Source organism: Struthio camelus, chromosome 2, assembly GCF_040807025.1.
Source record: "Struthio camelus isolate bStrCam1 chromosome 2, bStrCam1.hap1, whole genome shotgun sequence".
Classification (NCBI taxonomy): Eukaryota; Metazoa; Chordata; class Aves; order Struthioniformes; family Struthionidae; genus Struthio; species Struthio camelus.
In genome coordinates, this window is record NC_090943.1 from 49,362,355 (window position 1) to 49,384,077 (window position 21,723).

At 38.3% G+C, this 21,723-nt stretch overlaps 1 protein-coding gene across 10 annotated transcripts in view; it reads left to right on the forward strand.

The window, feature by feature from the left end:
- NEK11 (NIMA related kinase 11) overlaps window positions 1-21,723 on the forward strand; it is a 117,293-nt gene that overhangs the window by 35,449 nt on the left and 60,121 nt on the right. For all 10 annotated transcript variants that reach the window (XM_068935595.1, XM_068935596.1, XM_068935598.1 and 7 more), the window contains 5 exons: window positions 8,127-8,191; window positions 9,485-9,611; window positions 19,646-19,795; window positions 19,878-19,956; window positions 20,429-20,514. In XM_068935595.1, the coding sequence (XP_068791696.1) occupies window positions 8,127-8,191; window positions 9,485-9,611; window positions 19,646-19,795; window positions 19,878-19,956; window positions 20,429-20,514 (507 nt within the window). The remainder of the gene's footprint in view (window positions 1-8,126; window positions 8,192-9,484; window positions 9,612-19,645; window positions 19,796-19,877; window positions 19,957-20,428; window positions 20,515-21,723) is intronic.

Below are 21,723 nucleotides of genomic sequence, written 5' to 3' on the forward strand. Positions count from 1 at the left end.
TTTTTAAGGGGAGATGGCGTGCTAGAACTGTTATGGATGTTTAATATGAAGGCTCAAAAGTATATGCTTGTCCCACTAAAATCAGTTAAGTTGCATAGATATTTCTTTGAAAACGGTCATTAATTTCATCAGCACATCAAAGATTCACCTAAAAATTTGCTGTCATCCATACAATGCTGTCTCTCTGATTCAAATTAATGCATTTCCTAACTAATAATGTAAGATTTCACGCCACCAAAGACATCAACTTAGTCACTTTATGGAGAGTCAAAGAGCATTTGTTTTAAAACTTCCCTGCTGTAGGTGAGTGAAGAGAGTAAGAGTTTGACTGCAAGGCTTGAAAAGTTTTACTTAAGCCTCAGGAATCTGGCAGCATGGCCATCCTCTAGCTCTGCTTGTAACACACTCCACACACATGGTGCTCATGCAACTTTACAAACCGTTGGACAACTGCAGAGATTACACCTGGTTTGAGCAAAGGTGATTACAGGTGACTATCCTAGCTAGTCAATCTCCGCTAGTGTTCTTGCCTGGAGTGTGATTTCTGCAGGCTAACTTTAGTGTTTTAAATCGTTCTCTCATTGCTAGTGCACTGGAAATGTAAATAAGGTGTGTCTAGTGCCCCTTACGTGTCATCCTGTGCTGTCACCTTGGAGTTGCATGGGACTATTTAGCATGACTAAAGGTAGGGTGACAAAGTGCTTAGCTGAGTCAGGAGCAAATGCCTAACATGCTTACAGATTGAGAGCTGGAGGAATAGCCAGGCAAATGGGAATGAAAGGCTCCTCTTCTAGCAGCTTCTCAGAAGTAGTAAGGCAGTAGAAGCTAGCCTGGCTTTCAGCATTTTCTCTGCTTTGTCTCTGTGTTGCTTTTGACTATTGCCAGCTTGGAGGTATCACGTTAATGAACAAGATAGAGAATCCTTTCTAGAGAGCATCGTTGCCCAAAAGTCAACGATTTTTCTTCCTGGCAAGCTGAAATATTTAGACTGTTATTACTACTGATCTCTCAGAAATAAGAATTCCATTTCTGCAAAGCCTCTTAGCAGAGGCTAGGATCCTCACCTGTAATCATCTTGTGTGGCATCTACTCTGCCAATTGTAAATAACTAATTTGGACACTACCCCACTAAAATTTTAGGTGCGTAATTTGGGGAGATGAGGCAATTTGTCCAAAATACTGGTCTAAATTATTAATACAGCCATTAGATAGAGATGTTTGTGTCTGATGATTAGGTTACACTCCAGAACTTGGGAGATGAGGATTCAGTCTTTTTAAGCTGAATAGAAACTAGAATCCAGAGTCTTCTGCTTTCTGCATGAATACTCAAAAGCCAAGATTATCCTGCAGCAGATTCAGGATGAGAGCAGCACCAGATTGATGTAGCTGTTTCAAAGATATTTAAACTTTCAAATTTCACAGCAGAACTTGGGCCAAGTGTGGTTGCCTAAACCTGGATTTCAACAGAGCAGTAGATGGAGATAGTCACCTGTCACCAAGAATAAACATTTCTGAGTGTGCATGGGCAGCTGAAGTATACCTAGGAAATGTTCGACCTACACTGAGAGATGCCTAATGAGCTTTTTCACCTACAGTGTCAGACAGTACAGGAAAAAAGGCAGAGTGAATTGCTGTCCAGCACTTAAGGCATTTTGGTTCCTAAATACCAGTTTGTGTGGGACTTGGACGTGATGTGCCACCCCCACAGACCTCCATGATGGGAGCACAACGAATAGTGCTCAGTTATGATGCTCTGTTCTTCAGCATTCACCTCAGGCAGAAAGGAGAAATGGAAATAAAACTATTTAGTTAAACTAACGTTTAACTAAACTAGCAGGCTGTTGTTCCTTCTGGAGCTCGCATTTAGCATTAAAAATGCTTGTAACATTTTAATGTATGTGTGTAGACAATGTATTGTATAGACTAATGCATAATAATAATAATAAATTATAAAAGTTCTTTTTTTGTCTCTCATCTCCTGTATTTCCTCATGCTTCCGTTGTCTCAAGTTCTCCCATAAGTCCCTTTTGTCTACTCATCTTTTCTACTATTTATTTTTCTCATCTTCTACTTGTTCTCAGATTAGTCGTAAAAAAAATTCCTGATAAATAATCCTTCTTTGATAAATGAATATATTAAATTACTGGATTTCCTGAAAAGTGCAGTTTAATTTAATTCACCAGTGAAAGCAATGATTTGATTTTCCAAACAGCATTTTATTTTCTCTTTTTGAGTCAGAGGTATTTAATAGCACCTCTCTAGACGCATTCAAATGACTTGACAGTTTTATTTTTATTTGCATTTCCTTTATTGCATTATATGTTTTTAACTATATGCACATGAGAAAATTAATTCTCTGTCTTATTAGTATTGAGCCAAACAAGAGCTAAAATGGAAACGCTTAGGCTTAAAAAATAAAACTTCTTACAGAACTACATATGAATTACTGAAATATAAACATATAATTTTCCTCTGTTTTGTGTAGAGGATTTATATATGACTTCTTCAATACTGGTATGGAAAAAAGTATATTATATGTTTTTAACTCTTTTCTAATGCAAAGAAAACTTTGCTCTAGTGTTAAAAACTGTAAGTGTTCATAAACTATGGGTTGTACTTCCTAGTGCAATTCCTAGGAAAATCCAGCTGCTGTGGATGGGACTTTTCATTCCAGGACAGTAAAAAGGATTATTTCTGGTTTTAGACATAGACATATTCTCTTGGGTTTCCTTCTTGCACGGCTGTAATTGAACTTCTACAGTTTTTGAAACCTCCCATGCTAGTCTTATCACCACATTCTAGCACAAGACTTCTTTGCTACCTAGAATTTTTTTTTTCTGTGATAATAAAGGTTATACAGATCAGACATTCTGAAATTTGAACCCCATGGGATCGCGCCGTAGAAGGAAGAGGGGTCCAAGAGAACTGGTTAATTTTCTAGGACCACTTCCTCCACACTCAAGGACAGTGCATCCCTATGAGCAAAAAGGTGAGCAAAGCGGGCAGGAGACCTGCACGGATGAACAAGGACTTCCTGATGAAACTCAGACATAAGGAGGAGGTGTACAGGAGGTGGAAGCAGGGACAGGCCACTTGGGATGAATATACAGACATCATCAAAGTATGCAGAAATGCGACAAGAAAGGCTGAGGCCCATTTGGAAATAAATCTAGCTAGGCATGTAAAGGACAACAAGAAGGGCTTCTTCAAATACATCATTAAAAAAAGGAAAACAAGGGAAAATGTGGGCCCGCTACTGAATAGGGCAGGGACCCTGATCACAGAGGACAGAGAGAAGGCAGAGATACTGACTGCTTTCTTTGCTTCAGTCTTCACTGCTAAGGCCAGCCCTCAGGAATCCCTGACCCAGGAGACCAGGGAGAAAGCATAGAAGGTTCAGCTTAGAGATCATTTGGGCAAACTTAACACCCACAAGACCATGGGCCCTGATGTGAAGCACCCACGAGTGCTGAGGGAGCTGGCAGACGTCATTGTTAGGCGTCTCGATCGTCTTCGAAAGGTCATGGCAATCAGGAGAGGTACCTGAGGACTGGAAGAAAGGAAACGTTCCCTCCAGTCTTCAAAAAGGTCAAGAAGGAGGACCCTGGAAACTAGAGGCCTGTCAGCCTCTCTTCCATCCCTGGAAAGGTGATGGAACAGCTTATCATGGGTGTCATCTCTAAGTGTGTGGAGGACCACATGGAGGACCACAAGAAGGTGATCAGTAGTAGTCACCATGTATTCAGTCATGCTTTACCAATCTGATAGCCTTCTATGATGGAATGACTGGCTGGGTAGATGAGGGCAGAGCAGTGGATGTTGTCTCCCTGGACTTGAGCAAGGCTTTGGACACTGTCTCCCATCACATCATCCTAGGCAAGCTCAGGAGGTGTGAGTTGGATGAGTGGACAGTGAGGTGGATTGAGAAGTGGCTAGATGGCCGAGCTCAGAGGGTTGTGGTCAGTGACGCAGAGTCTAGTTGGAGGCCTGTAGCTAGCGGTGTCCCCCAGGGGTCAGTCCTGGGTCCAGTCGTGTTCAACGTATTCCTCAATGACCTGGAGGAAGGCACAGATGCACCCTCAGCAAGTTTGCTGATGATCCTAAACTGGGCGGAGTGGCTGACACACCAGAAGGCTGTGCTGCCATTCAGAGGGACCTGGACGGGCTGGAGAGATGGACAGAGGGGAACCTCCTGAAGTTCAACAGGGGCAAGTGCAAGGTCCTGCACCTGGGGAGGAATAACCCCATGCACCAGGACAGGCTGGGGGTTGACCTACTGGAAAGTAGCTCTGCAGAAAAGGACCTGGGAGTGCTGGTGGACAACAAGTTAAGCATGAGGCAGCAGTGTGCCCTTGTGGCCAGGAGGGCCAATGGTATGCTGGGCTGCATTAGGCAGAGTGTTGCCAGCAGGTGGAAGGAGGTGATCCTGCCCCTCTACTCAGCCCTGGTGAGGCCTCACCTGGAGTACTGTGTCCAGTTCTGGGCTCCCCAGTACAAGAGAGACATGGCACTCCTGGAGAGAGTCCAGCGGAGGGCTACCAAGATGATTAGAGGGCTGGAGCACCTCTCCTATGAAGAAAGACTGCAAGAGCTGGGCCTGTTCAGCCTGGAGAAGAGAAGACTGAGAGGGGATCTCATCAACGTGTACAAGTATCTGAAGGGTGAGTGTCAAGAGGATGGGGCCAGAATCTCCTACGTTGTGCCCAGCGATAGGACGAGAGGCAACGGGCACAAACTGAACCACAGGCAGTTCCATCTGAACCTGAGAAAAAACTTCTTTGCTGTGAGGGTGACAGAGCACTGGACCAGGTTGCCCAGAGAGATAGTGGAGTCTCCTTTGCTGGAGATGTTCAAAACCCGTCTGGATGTGATTCTGTGCAACGTGCTGTAGGTGACCCTGTTTGAGCAGGGGTGTTGGACTAGATGATCTCCAGAGGTCCCTTCCAGCCTTGGCCATTCCGTGATTCTGTGATTCTTGTCTTTTACTTGTGCTTCATAAATCCCAAAGAGTGTGTGAATATCTCATGTTGACTATGCTACCTACTGTGTATTTTTCGTAATTGGAAGGATTTTTGTATTCAAACTTGAAAGTTAAATTATCTAGAATAAATAGATTCAGTCTTCATTTATTCCTGGTATAACCAAAGAGAGAAATAAAGGACAGACACATAATTTATCTAGGTCTCATCTAGATGGAGACAGTTAGCATGAAACCATCATCTGGTCTTTATGGAGTACTTGCAATCATGCATTGGTGAACAAAATTGATCCCACAGCATTCAGACAAACAGACCATTGATTAATTTAACCTTAATTTGAATAAAGCTGACCGTTAGGTTATTCATCACTTTGCTAATCGTTATGAACAAAATGCTTACACAGAGATTTTCATATAGTCCGCGTCTGTGTAAATAAATCTGTTGCTTTCAGTATACGGGGCAGCTGTAGTAGCTTGCTCAAGTAGTTTATCTAGATTTCACTTTATCTTTCCTAGCACAGGAGTCAAGTTTGCCAAAAACATCTCAGGTCTCTGAATAGTTCTTCAGATAGAGAAGTTTGCTGCAGAACATTTCACAGCAATAAACTACTTCAGCGTCAATCAGTATGTTGCAGAGGAAGCTTTATTCAATGTGAATGGACTGCCCACTGCCCACTGATTCATGCTGCTTTTCTATGACTGTGAGCCATCAAGCATGTACTCTGTAGTACATAGGTATGAGTACATTTATACTATCTTTAACAACTAAATTTACTCATATTTGATACCATCCTTAAGTGCTAAATTATACCCCAAATATCAATAACCATTTTGTTGCCTGTCAGGTTAGATTAAGTTTTGATAGGGTCCAGTTAACTCATGTTACCATTATGCATCTCTTTCTCACTGTGACAAAGTGTCATAGGCTTTCTTGAACTGAATTTATAGTGCAGGCTTAACATTTATTTATTACTAGAATTAAAGTTGTATTTTCAGTTAAGGTTTCAACTTTTAACTTGTTTATCTTCTAACATATTCTAGCAGAATAAGGTGGTTGGTATCCAGAAATGCCACCATGGTTCTTCAGAATCACTCTGAATGATGTCTTTTATACCTTATTTTATCTGCTTAAATATTCTTTATTCTTTATTTTATCTGCTTAAATATTCTATTATCCAATATTTCTTAACCTTATTAATTCATAGGAGAGGAGTACCTTATAATTATTGGCAGTACTGTTATGATCAAAGTATCTTCTCTTTATCTCATTTTCAAGTAGTAAGTTACTGAAAGCTTTCTGGATAGGTTTTATGTATGAAGATACCTCTTTTTCAGATCACAGATATCCAATAAATTTGTAAGTTCAAAGAGTAAGGTACTCTTATGTCCAAATACTGGTTGTATTTCTACACAATTTAAAAAAAAGAGATTTTAAACTACCAACACTCAAAAATAATACATAAGAAAAACCTAACTCATTGAAGTCAAGTTCTTTCAAAGGCTCTGTGACATATATAGTAAGGAAAGACTTTATGAATCTAAACTAACAGAGCAAGATTTATATAAAACTAAGTGTATATGTAGACTTACGAAAATAATAATGGATATCATCTTAGCTTAATTTCCGTACTAAATGTAATGCATGATAAACATACATGTATTGCTAATTTTGCCAAATATAGAGCGCGTTATTTATAAACATCAGTAGATACAGACTGAATAAAACTTTAATTTCTCCCAATGTGCAGCCAAATAAACTGTCTCTAGAAATATTACTTTCAAGGGAAAAACTGGAAAAAATAATCACAATAAAAACTCTTTTTATCCCATCACATTAGAAATATGAATATAAATTAGAAATTTTCATATACAGTCTATGTGCATACCACAATATCTTCTAGTAGGTTTTTTTTGATTTATTAATTTTATTTGTGAATTGAATATAGTGAACAATAAAATTATTTGCTTTCTTGTACGCAAAAATTTTTTTCAAATGAGCTGTGGCTAAATTGCTTATTTAAATTGTGTAAGTATTTTCTTCAAATCTTAATATGGAAACTCTTTTGGAAAACATTTCAATGCATACAACTTTAATAGTTCCATACAATTTGAGAAAAAACTTGTGAATTGCTAAAGAGCAATTAAAGTCTGTTACCACATTGGATTTTTTTGCTTACATTTCAAGAATCTTAGCACGTCTATTGCTTTCTTTTTTGTTCTAAATGGCTGAGGAACTACTATCTTTGTATTAGCAAATACAGTACCACTAGCCAGTACATACTGAATACTACTGTTCTGAATTCCTCTTGATTAGAGCTGATAACTAATGCTATGTGTTATTAAGCTCTAAGGAACTCAAAGGTGGATGAGTTTAAGTTGAGTTGAGGCTGTAGGGAGCCCTCTTGTAAGTGTTATTAACAAGACTTAATTGAGAATGTTTTGTATACTGTAGAGGTATTGTGTTTATTTTCTTAATGGGAAGGGAAATTGCTGTCACACATTAAGATTTCAAGAAATTAAGGAAATATTGTTTGACCCAGTATGGTGTGTAGTTTATGATATTGCTTCAGTCCTTGATGGAAGAATAAGTCTGTCAAAGCTGGTTGTTCTTTTTCCTTTTCTTTTGATCTCTGGTCTGTGTAATGTTCTTTTATCTTCAAGAAAGCTTCCAGGCCATTACCGTAGCAATTTGAACTAATAGCCTAGTCTGTATAGGTATTGCTCTTTCAAGTAATACATTTTCTCTGAAGGAGAGTTCTCTGAGCTTTGAGGATCTTATTGCTGTTTTTCCTGTCCCTTATTTTATTTTGAGACATCTCATTCTTCTGGCTGAAAACAGGATGTAACGCTTTTAAGAAGAGTCAGCAAGGAAGATGGTACAACGTGCTTTTCTCCCTTCCACTGCAGCTCACATTAAGTCTTTATCAGTATTCTCAAGCTGGGATCCCTGGGTGCATTTTTATTATCCTGGCTGCTTAGGCACTCATGCTGTATATGGACATCTATGAATGTACCTCTGTGTTTATGTGAAGCTCCTTAATGCCATTGTCTGTATATCATCACTGAAGATAGATGAGATGCTTGAGATATTTGATACTTAAGTGAATCCTTCAAGTTGGATGAGGTTGGATTTCCTTTTATATTCCAGACGAATACTTCACAGAGATTTGAAGGCAAAGAATATATTTTTGAAAAATAATTTTCTTAAAATTGGTAAGATTTCCTTACTTTTTAAGGTATGTTTTAGTATGATAGAGCAGTCCAGCATAAATGTGGTGAATAAGGAGATTTGGATAAGGTGATATCTGATATGGCATTTTGATTTGTTGTCAAACATTTGTTTGACAGTCACACACAAGAAGAGGGGCCCAAAAAGGCTGTTGGATCTCTCCAACCTAGGGATGCTCAGAACTTGACTGGACACAGACTTGAAGCTTGAAGTTGGCCCTGCTTTGAGGGTCTAGGGTTTTGGATCAGTTGACTTCCAGGGTCCCTTCGAACCTACATTATTCTATAGTTCTATGATTTTGTGTTGTTTTTAATAAATTTACAGAAAATTTGATTTTTCCATATTTTAAAATTCTGGCAAATTTTTTCCAGGGGCAGTTATTGCATTATATCTAACAATAAAAGCAATGATAATATGAATATATGAATATTTGTATATGCTCTTGAAATGTAAATACTTACTTAGAAACTTACCTTTTTATAGTTATTCATGCTTTTACCCTAATATGGATTTCCTAATCTATAAACTCATTCATTCTCTTTATTTACAAAATTCAATATTCTTAGGATACCTTCAGTATTTTATTTCCACTACATTTATTTTGTGTTAATTTCCTTTCCATAAAAAGTTCAAGGCATTTATCATAACAACTTGATCTCAGCAGATTTCTAATTTTTGTGTAGTGCGCATCACAGTGGTGCCAAACTGTCAAACTTTGAGCTTAGAGCTGTTGACTGTATACACATTGACAGGGCTAAACTTTTCTTAGTATGCCAACAATATCATTAGTCTTGATCTGCAGAAGTTACCTGAACAGGCAGACAAAGGCTTGTATTTTATTTTAATTCCTTGGCTTATTTGCCGGAAATATAAGCTGAGTTGGCTGAAGACTAATCCTTCCTTTCTTTGAAATGTATGTTAAGTGGAGATGGGGAAGTAGGTCAGGCATTTCCAAAAACATTTAAATAAGATCGACATCCAGATTTTTGGGTTACAATCAGTTGGGGCTGAATTTGAAGTGATGATCAGGAGATGAAAAAGTTCTCCATCCCATTACCAATATCCTGAGTTGTCCAGTAAACTCCGTTTTTGGGTTGACGTCTTCAGAACGTTGACAGTTTATACAAGCTGAGTATATGGCTCCTAATTAAAAAAATTAAAAGTGAAGAGAAATGGGTATGAAATCTGTGGTAACCTTGAAGTTTTTTGTCTTAATTTTATCTTCTTATTCTTATTAATTTAGTTGTTTTGTTGGGTCTTTCTGTTGGTATCATTAGGGGACTTTGGAGTTTCTTGTCTTTTGATGGGGTCATGTGATCTTGCGACTACGTTTACTGGAACACCGTACTACATGAGCCCAGAGGCACTGAAGCACCAGGGATACAACACAAAATCTGACATTTGGTGAGTAGTTACCATGCTATTTCTGTTGGATTTTTCGTTCATTCAAAAGGAAAATTAGATAAAATGACATTTTCTAGGTCACCATTTGCTGTATTTAGGATATTACTTTTTTAAAAAACAGAGATTCATTTTGATGTAAAAGGAAGCAAGGCTTCCTCAGTAGGATGCTCACACTTCTCCATTAAGACTGTTTCAGGAAATTTCTGTTTTATGTTACAATTCAAAGGTTTGCTCTTTCTGCTAAGAAGCATGTAGTTTACTGCTTTATAGAGTTATCTGTGGCTTCAAAGGCTTAAGGGTAGGTTCCTGAAGAAGAAAACAAAGTGCCAATCCTGCATTCATATGATAAAAAGAATCCTTGAGATCAGGACTTCCTGAGGTGTTGGTTAAAGAATCAAGTTGAGAACTTGAGATCTGTTGACAGACTATGAAACGTTTAGGCGTGCAGGTTCCTTTTTGTAGTATTTCAAATCAGGAAATTTCCTTCATGAAGACTTTAACCACAGGAATGTAGTTTGTTTACTTGATAATTTTATCAGGCTTTCACTCCATTCTGCGTTTTCAAAATATATGTATGAGTGCAGCATACAATTCTAAAAGTTGAGAACAGTAACAGTAACCAGTTTTAACCAGTAAAAACCATTTTTCACAGTTAAACAGGCTCAATCCAGTCAACAGATGAGACAAGAGCCTTGTCTCATGCTCCCTATAGCTGAACTGACATGGATTTAATGTAAGATGCTGTCTTGTTCATCTATATCAAAACAAATACATGTAGTCAATAAAAATATATTGGAAGGAGATTTCAAAAGGTGTGAGAATTAATGAACAGGCAGAGAAACCTGCCTTTTGCGTTCTGTTACTATAAGGAATAATTTCCTCTTATTGCAGTTGAAATCGGATGTAAAGAATGTGGTTAAGTTCCATTCATAATTACATATAATTCATAATTACAGGTCTCAATCCATATAAGTCATACAGAGGAGAAATTGGTCCAGTGTTTTTACAGATGATGAGTTGACTTAAACCCTTTTTAAGTTTACAAAATGGTCACTAGCTAATAGCTTTCTGCTATGTTTTGTGCATTTGTATTTCCAAAGCAGTAACCTACACAGAGTTCTCAGCTGGGGCTGGAATTGCCCTCAGTAGGGGCACTAAGGACCGGTTGTGCCCTGACTCACTAGTCCTACTTTGCGAGCCGAGAAACCCTTGTGATGAAGATGTGACAACCACCATCACTCCTATTTTTGATTGTTATGTTGGTCATTTCATCTCTTCATTTAATATTTTAATAATGATTAATGATTCTGTTTCATTTTTTTGGATTTGCTGTCTTTATACATTCAGCCAGTAGTCACTGGGCCCATGTGAGTTTGAATTGCTCATCTCACTAATTCTGTTTGTGAGCCCTCCTGTCCACTCCTTTGATCTGTACATCTCGATCCAGCCCGTTGTGTTTTGAGATCCCTCAATAGCACTAAGCACTAAAGTTTTCATATAATTTTGCATTTTCATTTCATAAGATATTTCATGTATCTTCCTTTTCCTCTGATTGTATATGATGAGGTTCTGTGTCAAAACTTTGAAACTTTACAGCTTTGCCTCTGGTTTTTCGTTTTGAAATTTCTTAGTGGATTTTTGCTAATTGTTTGTTGATTAAGAAGCTTGCATGTGACGGTAAGATACTGGTGATCGGGAAGCAGCATGCTCCATTTTTGAACAGACATATTTGCATAACGTTTTTGGGAAACTGGGGAAGAGATGTAGTGTCAGGGTAAAGTCCGTTCTCCACAAGTTTAATGGAAAGTGTACTAGTGCCAGGGACAATATAAGCTCCATTCCTTGAAACAGAAATTGGTGATTGAGATGATCGTGCCTTGCAGGAGATAGTTGAGCTGTTGGCTTTAAAAATCACTTTTATTTATCTGAATGTATGTAGAAGACATATTCTCTTCAAAGTTCATTTGACAGCTATTTTTAGCCTATCATGGCCTGGTAACTTAAGATGGATGAGTTTATCTCTGCAGCCTTTTGTTATCAAGCTGGTAAAAGGGTTGGTAAATGTCTGTCTCTATTGAGAAACCTTTTTAATTATGAGATAAAAGTGTATTTTTAAAAAAGCTGATGAAAGCTGAGTTTTAGTTGCTGAATACATGAGAACTCTGCTGAAGTTCTGCTGTTGTTTGGGGGGTTTTGTTTTTGGGCTCTTTTTAGCATGACAGCTCATTTTCCTGGAGCTAGTAACTTATAAAGAGTAAATTCTTAGCCTTATTAAAATCATTTGGAGTTTTCCCTTTGATTTCAATTGATCCCGCAGTTCTTCTTCTCTTTGTCTAATTAGGTCTGTACTGGCATCATTATTTATAATAATGTCTCTCTCTATATATGATATATATATGAAATTATATATATAGCATAATATCTTTATTTTTTTGTATTCTCACTGACTGTAAAACCCTGGTAAGCATGAAACAGGGTTAATTCTACACTGGCTAAAATGACCTAGGATTTTTACAATTCGAGAGGCCATACGTTCTCTTTCATTCTGGCTTCAGCAGTGTATTGTGTAGGTATTTCTAACAGAACTGTTATTCCTTGTCTGGTTGTTTATTATTGTACCAGACATCAAGTTTGATGAGTCTGCTCTTGTATCTTTCAAACTACAGTATATTCTACAGCCCCAATACATCCATCCATGAGAGAGGAGGAAACAAGAGAATTATCTGTTGGGCTGAGGAACAGCCTACTTCCATTCACACAATTTTTATGCAGTGGCACATAAGAAGCCGTAGTAAAAATGAACTTCATATATAAACTTCATATGTCTTACCTTCAGTCCTACCCTTTGTGGCAGGCCTATGCTGCTTGAGCTGCTGGGGACCAAACATGGTTGTAAGAAATGACTGAGGGAGCAAGCATTCAGTCAGCTTTGATTCTACAATATCTGTAACTGCCTAACATAGATGGGACATGTATTTGATAGATCTATCAGTAACCTCTCCAAAATTTTACAGATCATGTTGCTTTTCTTAAAATTAGTTAAAATAATGTGGAATGGAAACATTTGTAATGGTAAACCACATCAGCATTCAAAACTGCTAGTTTTGCCCAAATAGCGATAGTGGCATAGGAGTTAGTGAAGCCTAGTGGTGTGATATATGAATATTTTTGTTGCTACTTGGAAGGACCAATCTTGGATTCCACAAAAAGCCTATGCCCTTAGGGACATGCACATGGAAAGAAGATTGGATTGAAGCTCTAGACTTCAGATGAAGGTTGGGTAAAAATAAATGGCAATTATCACAGTGTTGGAACGTCTGGGCTGTTTGTGGGGTGTTATGTTCAGGAGGACTTAGCATCCAGGCTTCTGGGCTCAGCTTTGAGGTGGCGTCCAAGAGTTTTTGGTGAAAGATTGTGTTATAATATATTCCAGGCAGATGTTTTTCTTTTGCCAATGTAGTTAAATCTAAAAGGGTCACAGCACCTTATCCAAGAGTTGATGCGGGTTGTTATCCGCTTGTTTTGGTGTTTTCTGAGTGCTCCTTAAATATGTAGGTAGCACAACACAAGGATGCGTCCTGCCACTGACCGATTACGGTGAAGTCCTTCTGCAGTGCTTATGGCTGCGTGAGAATGTGCTGACTACCTCGGAGGAAGCACTCTTTAATAACAGAGTTGCTATGGCTCTGTATGATTGTTAGAGCTGACTTTACATGTCTGACCAGAGTAAGATAAAGGGCTTTCATACAAGTAGCATCAGGGTAATACTTCTATTGGAAGTGGCATGATCATTGCTTGTCTGCATTTAATGACTCTGCAGGAGGTAAATTGGTCCAGAAGAAAGCACAGCACTCAGTATTACTGTGTGCTCCAAAACACAACCCAGTCCCTGGCCATGGTCACACTGGATAGAGTGGCCTCCAAAATATTGTCTCTTGCAGCTGCTGGCCTTGCACTCCAAGGTAGTGTCAGAGATTGCTGGGAATCCGTGCTGGAAGAGCCTGTGCCTGCAGAAGACAGGAAGCACTGGGGTTAGGAGCCCAGGGCTCAGAGGTGCCGATGTGTCTATGTTACACAAGTTCCCTCTAGTGTAATTTTTGCTCCTGCTGTGTCTTTGTGGACTTAAGAGGAGGCTTTGTTCAGATGACAGAAAGATCTGCTTTTGCCTATTTATGTCAAAACTGTGCGTAGACACAAGGAAACTTGAAGCAGAAAAGAGAAGTAGTTTCTGTAGATGAAAACTTAAGCAGGCTAGCTCCAGCCTCCTGGGGCTGCTTAGTCTTTTTTTAATCTTTAACTCACGCTCATCTATTTAACACGGTTGTTAACGCAGAAAGCCGGCTCTTGGGCTGTTGTAATTTGCCATACGTGGTAGCTGCCACTAAAATCAGAGGGACAGTGCCAGTTCACGTCAAACAGAAGTCTATCCTGAAACAAACACTTCTGAAAGGGGAGGGAATGGATTTCAGAGGTAGAAAGGGAGGAGGCCTAAGGTGCCTTTGGAAAATCTCCCGTGGCTGACACTGTAATCACAGTATGCTGTCTGCGCAGAGGCTCCTATAAGAAGCAGGAGCCGTATGCCCACCTCAGCTAAGAAGGGGCATCAAAGATCTGGCATAACATTTACGCTAAGCCATCGTTCCTTTGGGGAGTGCCCGTTTCATCTCCCAAACTGATACTATACTCAAGTGTAATTAGTTCAAGTACCTCAAGTTAGGTAAAATAGTTATTGTTATTATTAAAAGTCAATGTTCTAAAATGGCTAGTTGTTTGAAAAAGTAAGCCTAAACTTTCAGGTGCCTGTGAGGATATTGTGCTAGGTTCCCTAGGACTGAATTAAATGATAACTGATAACATATTACCTCAATGTAATCCTACTAAAACTATTCAAGAATTATGACAAAATAGGTTTCCCAGTACCAATGAATGCAGTTGGGATCTCACCAGTATATTATCAAGAAAGTGATCAGAGATCCAAGGGGATTACACGAGTCTCCCAACACAGTAACAATTTTAATCAGTTTACTTTTATTCCAGCCCATACAGTGACTAAAAATCATCCTTCCAGCCCAAGCAGACTTGGGTTTTGTGACATGAGCCTGAAAAGACTCGGCATCCGCTAAATCCCAGAAACTGGTTGAATGGAATGAAAGCATTTCTTTCCAGAGGAGTGTAAACTAAAAGAAAGTATCTGCTGCATTCAAGGCAGGTGTGAATACTCACTCATGCATTAGGTGAGCCCTCACTGTTTTTCTCCAGTATCTGAGTGAGTGGGAGGGTTCCCTCTGTGCTCTCCGGTGTCTTTGTGCAGCCTCCAAGCCCGTGAGTGCTAACTGCCCCCGATGCTCCTGAAGGTGAACGTGGCTGCTCTGGCTTCCCCTGAGATCCTCTTTTGTTGCAGGAACCTCGGAGCTCCCTTTGCACAGGGCCTCCCAACCAGTTTAGCTCTTGCTTTCCTCATCCTGAGGATTGAGGATCGCTCTTTCCCATCGCAGCTGAAGCTATCACCCTGTTCAGCTCCTGAATAGTGTTAACATAAGTGCCTGCCTCAGGAGGGGTTAGCACTGTTTGTCCCACATTTTTTTCAGGTTTTCTAACCCTGGGAGTTTGGGGTTGCTCAACTGAGACTGTGAATTCTGTAGTCTTGTAGTCTGCCAAGGATCAGATAGAGATCCTCAAGTGCAGATACTGAGTGCCTTCCAGTGCAGCGCCTATTGTAACTGTATCTTACTGTGTTTCTGAGTGGCAGATAAACTGTGTGCAAATAATAAACAACAACATTTCTCTGTTCTTTTCTTTTATTAAGCTGACAACATTTAATAATTTGTTTTGCTGAAATTGTGTGTTTTTGTGAATGTTTTATTAGTTCTTATCATAAGTGCTAAACATTCTTTCAATTTTATTTCCATTTCTTTTTTATTGTAGAAATGCTAGATGACCATAAGACTAGCAAATGTCTGGGCTAATAGAAAAACTCATTATAATTGCTATTATAGACATACAAAAAAGGTAAATCGAGCTCCCCCTCCACATGCACAAGTGAGGAAGGAACAGAAAGACTCTTTACTTTATTGAACAGATTAAACCCATGTCCTTTTATAAGGACTTAAACGTGTAAATCTTTGTCATGCTTTTGCTCCCTGCCACTGTGTATAACTTAATGGAAGTAGGTGGTCTACTCACCTGAATATAAAGGTTTTGCAATATCCAAAGCTATTTTTAGAATATGAACTCTACATAACTACCAGTAGTCTCCCTAAGGTTTGAGGTTGTTGCATGAATCTAGCTTGTGTGAAGGAGCCCTTTGAAATGGGTTTTTTACATTGAAAGCAGGCTTATTTGTTAGCGTAATATAAATAATCTGCTGCTAACTCTAAGTCCACCTACTTTTTGAGAAACCCAGAAAATTTCTGCTAGCATATAAAATATTGTTTATTGGCTAGATGAACTGCTAATGCTGTAAAGAGGATTTGTTACTCAACATATAAGGTACTTTAAGCAGTACATGTGATTCTGGGAGTTATCCTAAGTCTTTAGATGATGAATTAAATGTTGTGATTAAATGTTAATGGCTGCATGTTTGGGAATGGCTGATAAAAGCTAGAAGGATTCTGAGAAACTAAAAAGCTTTAAAGTATTGAGGAGATGCTTAGTCAGCATAATGGCAAATGAAATGTAACTCTGATAAAAATAAATATAGTCATACTGTAATCTGTGATTTTTATAAAAGCTGCTATGTGCTCAGGCTTAAGCACTCCCTAAGAGAAAAGAGCTGAGAGTCGTTGGGAATAATTCAGTGGAAATATCCATCAAGTACATGGCCTTATTTAAAAATCTTATGGATTTTTTTAGGTGCATTGACCATTTGTTCCCTTCCTTTGAAAAGGCCCCACAGGAATTAATTATGGGAATCAATGTACTGCCATTCTAATTGCTTTACTGAGCCATATGATCCAGATCTAGCTGTCTCCATTAGAAAGACCCCAGAAATATTCTGGAGGATTAATTATAAGCACTATGCAACTGCAGGGGAAGAATCCCTGCCAGGAAGACCTGAAAGGCAGTGGATGAGTGTTACTGTGGTACGTGTGTACATGTGGGTATTCCTCATTGGTTCTGGATTCAGCACATTTTTATGACCTTCTGGTGCAATTAAACTGGGAGATACATGCCACAAAAGTATATACATTTAGATTATCTCTTTTTTAGAGGTTAATTAAAAAGCTAACTTTACTCTTAGAGCCTATAAAGACTATAACATAGTTTGGAAAGATCTACAAAAGACAGAAGATGTTAAGAAGACAGCAATGCTTACATAAATAAATAAGACCAAAAACATCAAGGTTGTTTTTCCTGAGGAGAACTTAGAGGCATGTCAGTTGATGTTGTAGAAAATATACTGAAAACTGGCCAGACTCTCCTTTTTATGATATAACTGAGAGCAAGTGGCATGGCTGTGAAATGAGCATACATCAGTTTTGCTGAAACAGAGCGCTGCTGCTTAGCACCTTGGTCAAACCTATCCACAGACATAGAAAGCCATCAAACCAAATGCTCTGGCTGGATAGTTTTATGACTATTTTAGAATTCCATAATAAAAGCAGTTATACAAGCCAAGATTACTTCAAAAAGTAATCAAATGATATGTTTTGGGTCACAGACTGGTTGCTAATGGGAATCAGGAAACAATTTTCCCTTGCTGAATAAGCTCGTTATACTGTGCTTAGCCTAGGGCTGTAGAAACAGGGCTGCTCTGAGAAATGGCATCTCAAGGCAAAAGCTTGGAGGTGGCTCCCTTGGGCAATTACAGCTCAGCAGCCCTCCTGGGAAGAAGCGACCTTGATCTGGGAACAAGGGCAACATTTCTCAGCTTGGGAGGTATTTACTTCAGTTGAAAGAGTCGTATCCTGCAGTAAAAGCTTTTATTCTTTTTCCTTCCACCACTTTTTTCTTTTTCCTTTTTTTTTTTTTTCCCATGGAACAGATGAGATTTTCCCTGGGTAGCCTGGCCCTGGCCCTGGCCCTGGCCGAGTGCCTTGGGTATTCTTTTTCATCTTTCTCCAAAGCCGCAGGTGTAGTCAGAGCACGAAACTAGCTGCATAAATAGGCTTCCCTGACGTGGTAAATCCTGTGTTCGTGGTAAATCCTGTGTTCCTAATGGCTCATTAAGCAATTTCTAGCTGCCCGAACCAAGCAGCCTCCAAAACAGATTGATTCTGCAAAAGACAGTTGTAGTACAGTCTGTCAGGTTGGGATTTTCCCTTCTTTTTTTCTTCCTTCTGGCTGGCTTTCCTTTTTTTCTGACACTTTTGGATACTCTGTGTGTGTGTGTGATCCCCCCCCCCCCACCCAAGGAAGTATTTTCTCTGGTAGGAGATGTCTTGTTTCTTTCATAAATATACATTGTTGTCAGTATGTTACTTTTTACTGACTTTGGAAACCGGAAAGCTAGTTGATAAATAATTGCCCAGTTTTTAGAAGATTTGACTAAGTTCTTCGGTAGTTGATCTTTATGCAGTTGTTAGCAAAAATGTTGTGCTAATTGTTTTCAGACACTAAAAAAAGTGTCTTACACTTAAAAAGTACTAGTGAAAGACCCCCCCACTCTGCCTCTCCTTATTTGTATTGTATGTAGATACTAGGTTTCAGCTTTAAAATTATTTGCTCTTGTTCTTTTGTTGCCAGATGGATTGAATTAATCCCTTATTTTTAACAAAAATGTGAATAATTGGAATTTTATTTGTTGCTTGCTTTCAAGAATAGGTCTATACATTTTTTTTAACTAAAGCCATCCACCTATACATACTTCTACTTATTTTTAGTATGCTTTATTTTCTCATGTGCAGAAGTAGTATGAAATATCAAGTACAGCATTAAGAGTAAAGTTGCTCTCATTTTTAAGCTGGTTACTTAGGTGAGTTTGATCCTGTAGTTAGCTCTCACCAACCTTTTCTGTGGCCGTGGTCAAGTCCTTCATCAGTGCCACAGTTCTCTGGTCTGTAAAATGAAGGTAATGGTGGGCGTGCTTCAAAGCCTGTAAAAATTAATTCCCATATTATTGTAGTAGTTGTTTTTGTTTTTAATACATTTGTCAGAATGCAGTTGCAGTGCAAGCTGTTATGAATAATCATTGCATAAGTTGTTATGAGGGTATCTGTGTTAAATACTTGTTCTGCTTGGTGATCTTTTGTGATCTCCCGTAGGATTAAAGAAAAAGAGCCTGGTAAATAGGATGATGGTGATGATGGTAAACCAAAGGCCCATTTAAAATTTTCTGTTTGTGCTCCTTCCTCCTGGTTTCTAATGGGTAGAAAGTGACAGTGGTTCTCCACTAGGTCTCCAGACCTGAATGGTCAGTTTTCTGCCTTTCTTGTCCAAATAATTTCAAGGAAATTTAGATGTTTCAATATGAAACTGTCACCTAAACTTGGTACTACTTTGAGTCCAAACTGATTTCCCTCTCCCTCCCCCATCTAATTTGGATGTGTGGCCAAATGACTGAAATCATGCTAGAATATATTTCTGTTATTTGAAACTGGCATTGTTTAATTTGAGCTAGAATTTTAGTCCTCGCTTTTCTGTCAAAAATTAATTGGCAAAGTTGATTTTAACAAATTTATGTCTAAGCATTACTAAACCACTTTCTCAATCAGTCACTAATTAAAATACTTCACATTTAACTTAATGAGTAAAAACTTAAGCTGATTCATATAATAGGGTTTTACATGTATATATACATACACACAAACACATATATATGAAAACAAGCATGTGTATATACGTATTCACATTGAGAACTTAGGTTTACACCGGCATTTATGGAAATAGAGTGAAGGTTGGTCCTCTTTTTAAATTTAATCCATGATCTGAATATTTCAGATGAAAAGGGTAGCATGATCATGAAGTATTATATTCTCAGAAGAGTGTACAACTTGACTAACCACAAATACTATGATTTTTATGCACTATAATGTCACTATGCATGCTATTCTCAAAAATATTGTCTACAATATTCCTATTGTTTTGTTCTTCAGGTCTCTGGGATGCATTTTATATGAGATGTGCTGTATGAACCATGCATTTAGTGGCCACAATTTTTTGTCCGTAGTGTTAAAAATTGTAGAAGGTGATACACCTTCTCTTCCTGATAGCTATCCAAGCAAACTGAATGCTGTGCTGAACAGGTATGCTGTTTTATTGTTTAGCAGTTTTCTAAATTAATTTGGAAGATTATTGAATTATCATTTCTCTTTTTTAATATTTCAGCATGCTAAATAAGAATCCTACACAGAGACCAGCAGCAGCAGAGATTCTAAAAATGCCTTATATTGATGAACAACTAAAGGTATGTAAGAAGACAAACCGATCTGAATATGCATTTTGCAAAAGTGGAATGGAGGCAGAAAAAATTGTGTTGAGAGAAAATAAGTTTGATAGAAGTCCACGGGAACTGCACTCCGTTGGACTTTGAGAGCTAAATTGCAATATGACTGAGGTAGGGAGGCAGTGAAAAATGAAGGCCTTGTCACTTCACATGCTGCGTGTACCCACTTTGAAACGTTATGAACAATAAAGGGAGGAGGCATTTGTGTGTGACGTGCAGATTGTTTGGGTCTGGGTACATACGATCTCTAAACTCTTAAGGTTAGTCCTAGTTTCAATGAAAACTAGTGCATCTTGCTCGTTTGGTACCTAATTTAGCGTATATTCTATTTGGCTTTTTAAGGAATTTCATTAGGATTGTATCATAGGTGAAGAGGCTGGATCATTTTAGCCTTAAGTATTGAAACTATTTTTTTTCCCTCTCTTTTCTTCAGAATATACAATACAAACTCATGCATATGCCGGTGGAAAATGAAGCATTTCTCTGGCAGAAAGAAGCAGCTCACATTGTTGATGCTGTGTAGGTATTTTTAAGTGTTTTGTGGGCAGTAGTATGTGAAATTACAGTATTTCCAAGTACTATCATGTTGTAAGCGTTTATTTGTGTTAATCTCATAGTGCTATATATTTAAAGGAACCCATCCTCCAAAAATGCATAGGCAGAAGTACAAGCACATTAATGAGATATATAATTAAGATTTAAGGTGAAGAAGTCACTTTAAAAGCAAAATTTTTATTATGTAATTGTGTAGACTGGGCATGCATATGTAGTATATGCAAGTGTTAATTTAGTACCAGTTGGTGTGTAATTTAATTATGACCTTAGCCTTTATATTCTGAAGGTTTAGATCATCATTTTAATTATGATCATGATCATTTATAGCTCTGTTGTTTATGTACCTCCTAATTACTGAATTTGAAAGTTATGGTTCCTAAATGATGTCAAACTAGAAGTGTAAACATTTAAGCTAATATTCAGCTAATGCATCTGTAAAATATCATTATATTGTAACTGTACTGAGAAATTAATGCTAGCAATGTTTCTTGGATCTTACATCGGTAGTGCCTTTGCACATAATCATTTTAAGCACTGAATATGTTTTTTAGTTAATTAATTGTATTAAATTACAATGCTACAATGATTAAAGCGAATTTCAACATGGGTAAGTTCATTCCACCATTGTAAATTATTCCTACGCTTTCAATTGGAGCTAGTGTTTTCCTTTGCTTCCTGTCTCCAAGTTTTCTGTATGTGGCTTTGCTCTATTAAGAGGTGGAACATTCAAAATTGGAGGTTTGTGACATTGCATGCCACGCAGAAATAACAGCTATCCCTGTCTCTTGCTTACCTCTAAGCACTTGTCAAGACTTTATTTCTACTAATCAAAAGAAATTTTAGATAACAAATAAAGAAGTCCAGCTTGCTATTGTTCAGCACTGGTAGTACTTGTGATCCCTTTTGAGGCAACAGGGCTTCTGCCTTGGTTTTTTGTGAGCTCTGCTGTCAGAGCGGGTTGGCAGCTTTCAGCTGCGGGTCCTGCTGCAGATGCAATCACGCTTTCCAAACAAAGTATTGTTTCCTATTGGCAATAGGAAGAAAGCAGAATAGAGGCAGAGGAATTCAACACATTGAAGTCTTATGCATATCTTTTACCTGTTTTAACTACTTAGATTGCATCTGTAAAGCTCTCATTGCTAGAAATTGAGGTGCAGGTTTCCACCCTGTGGT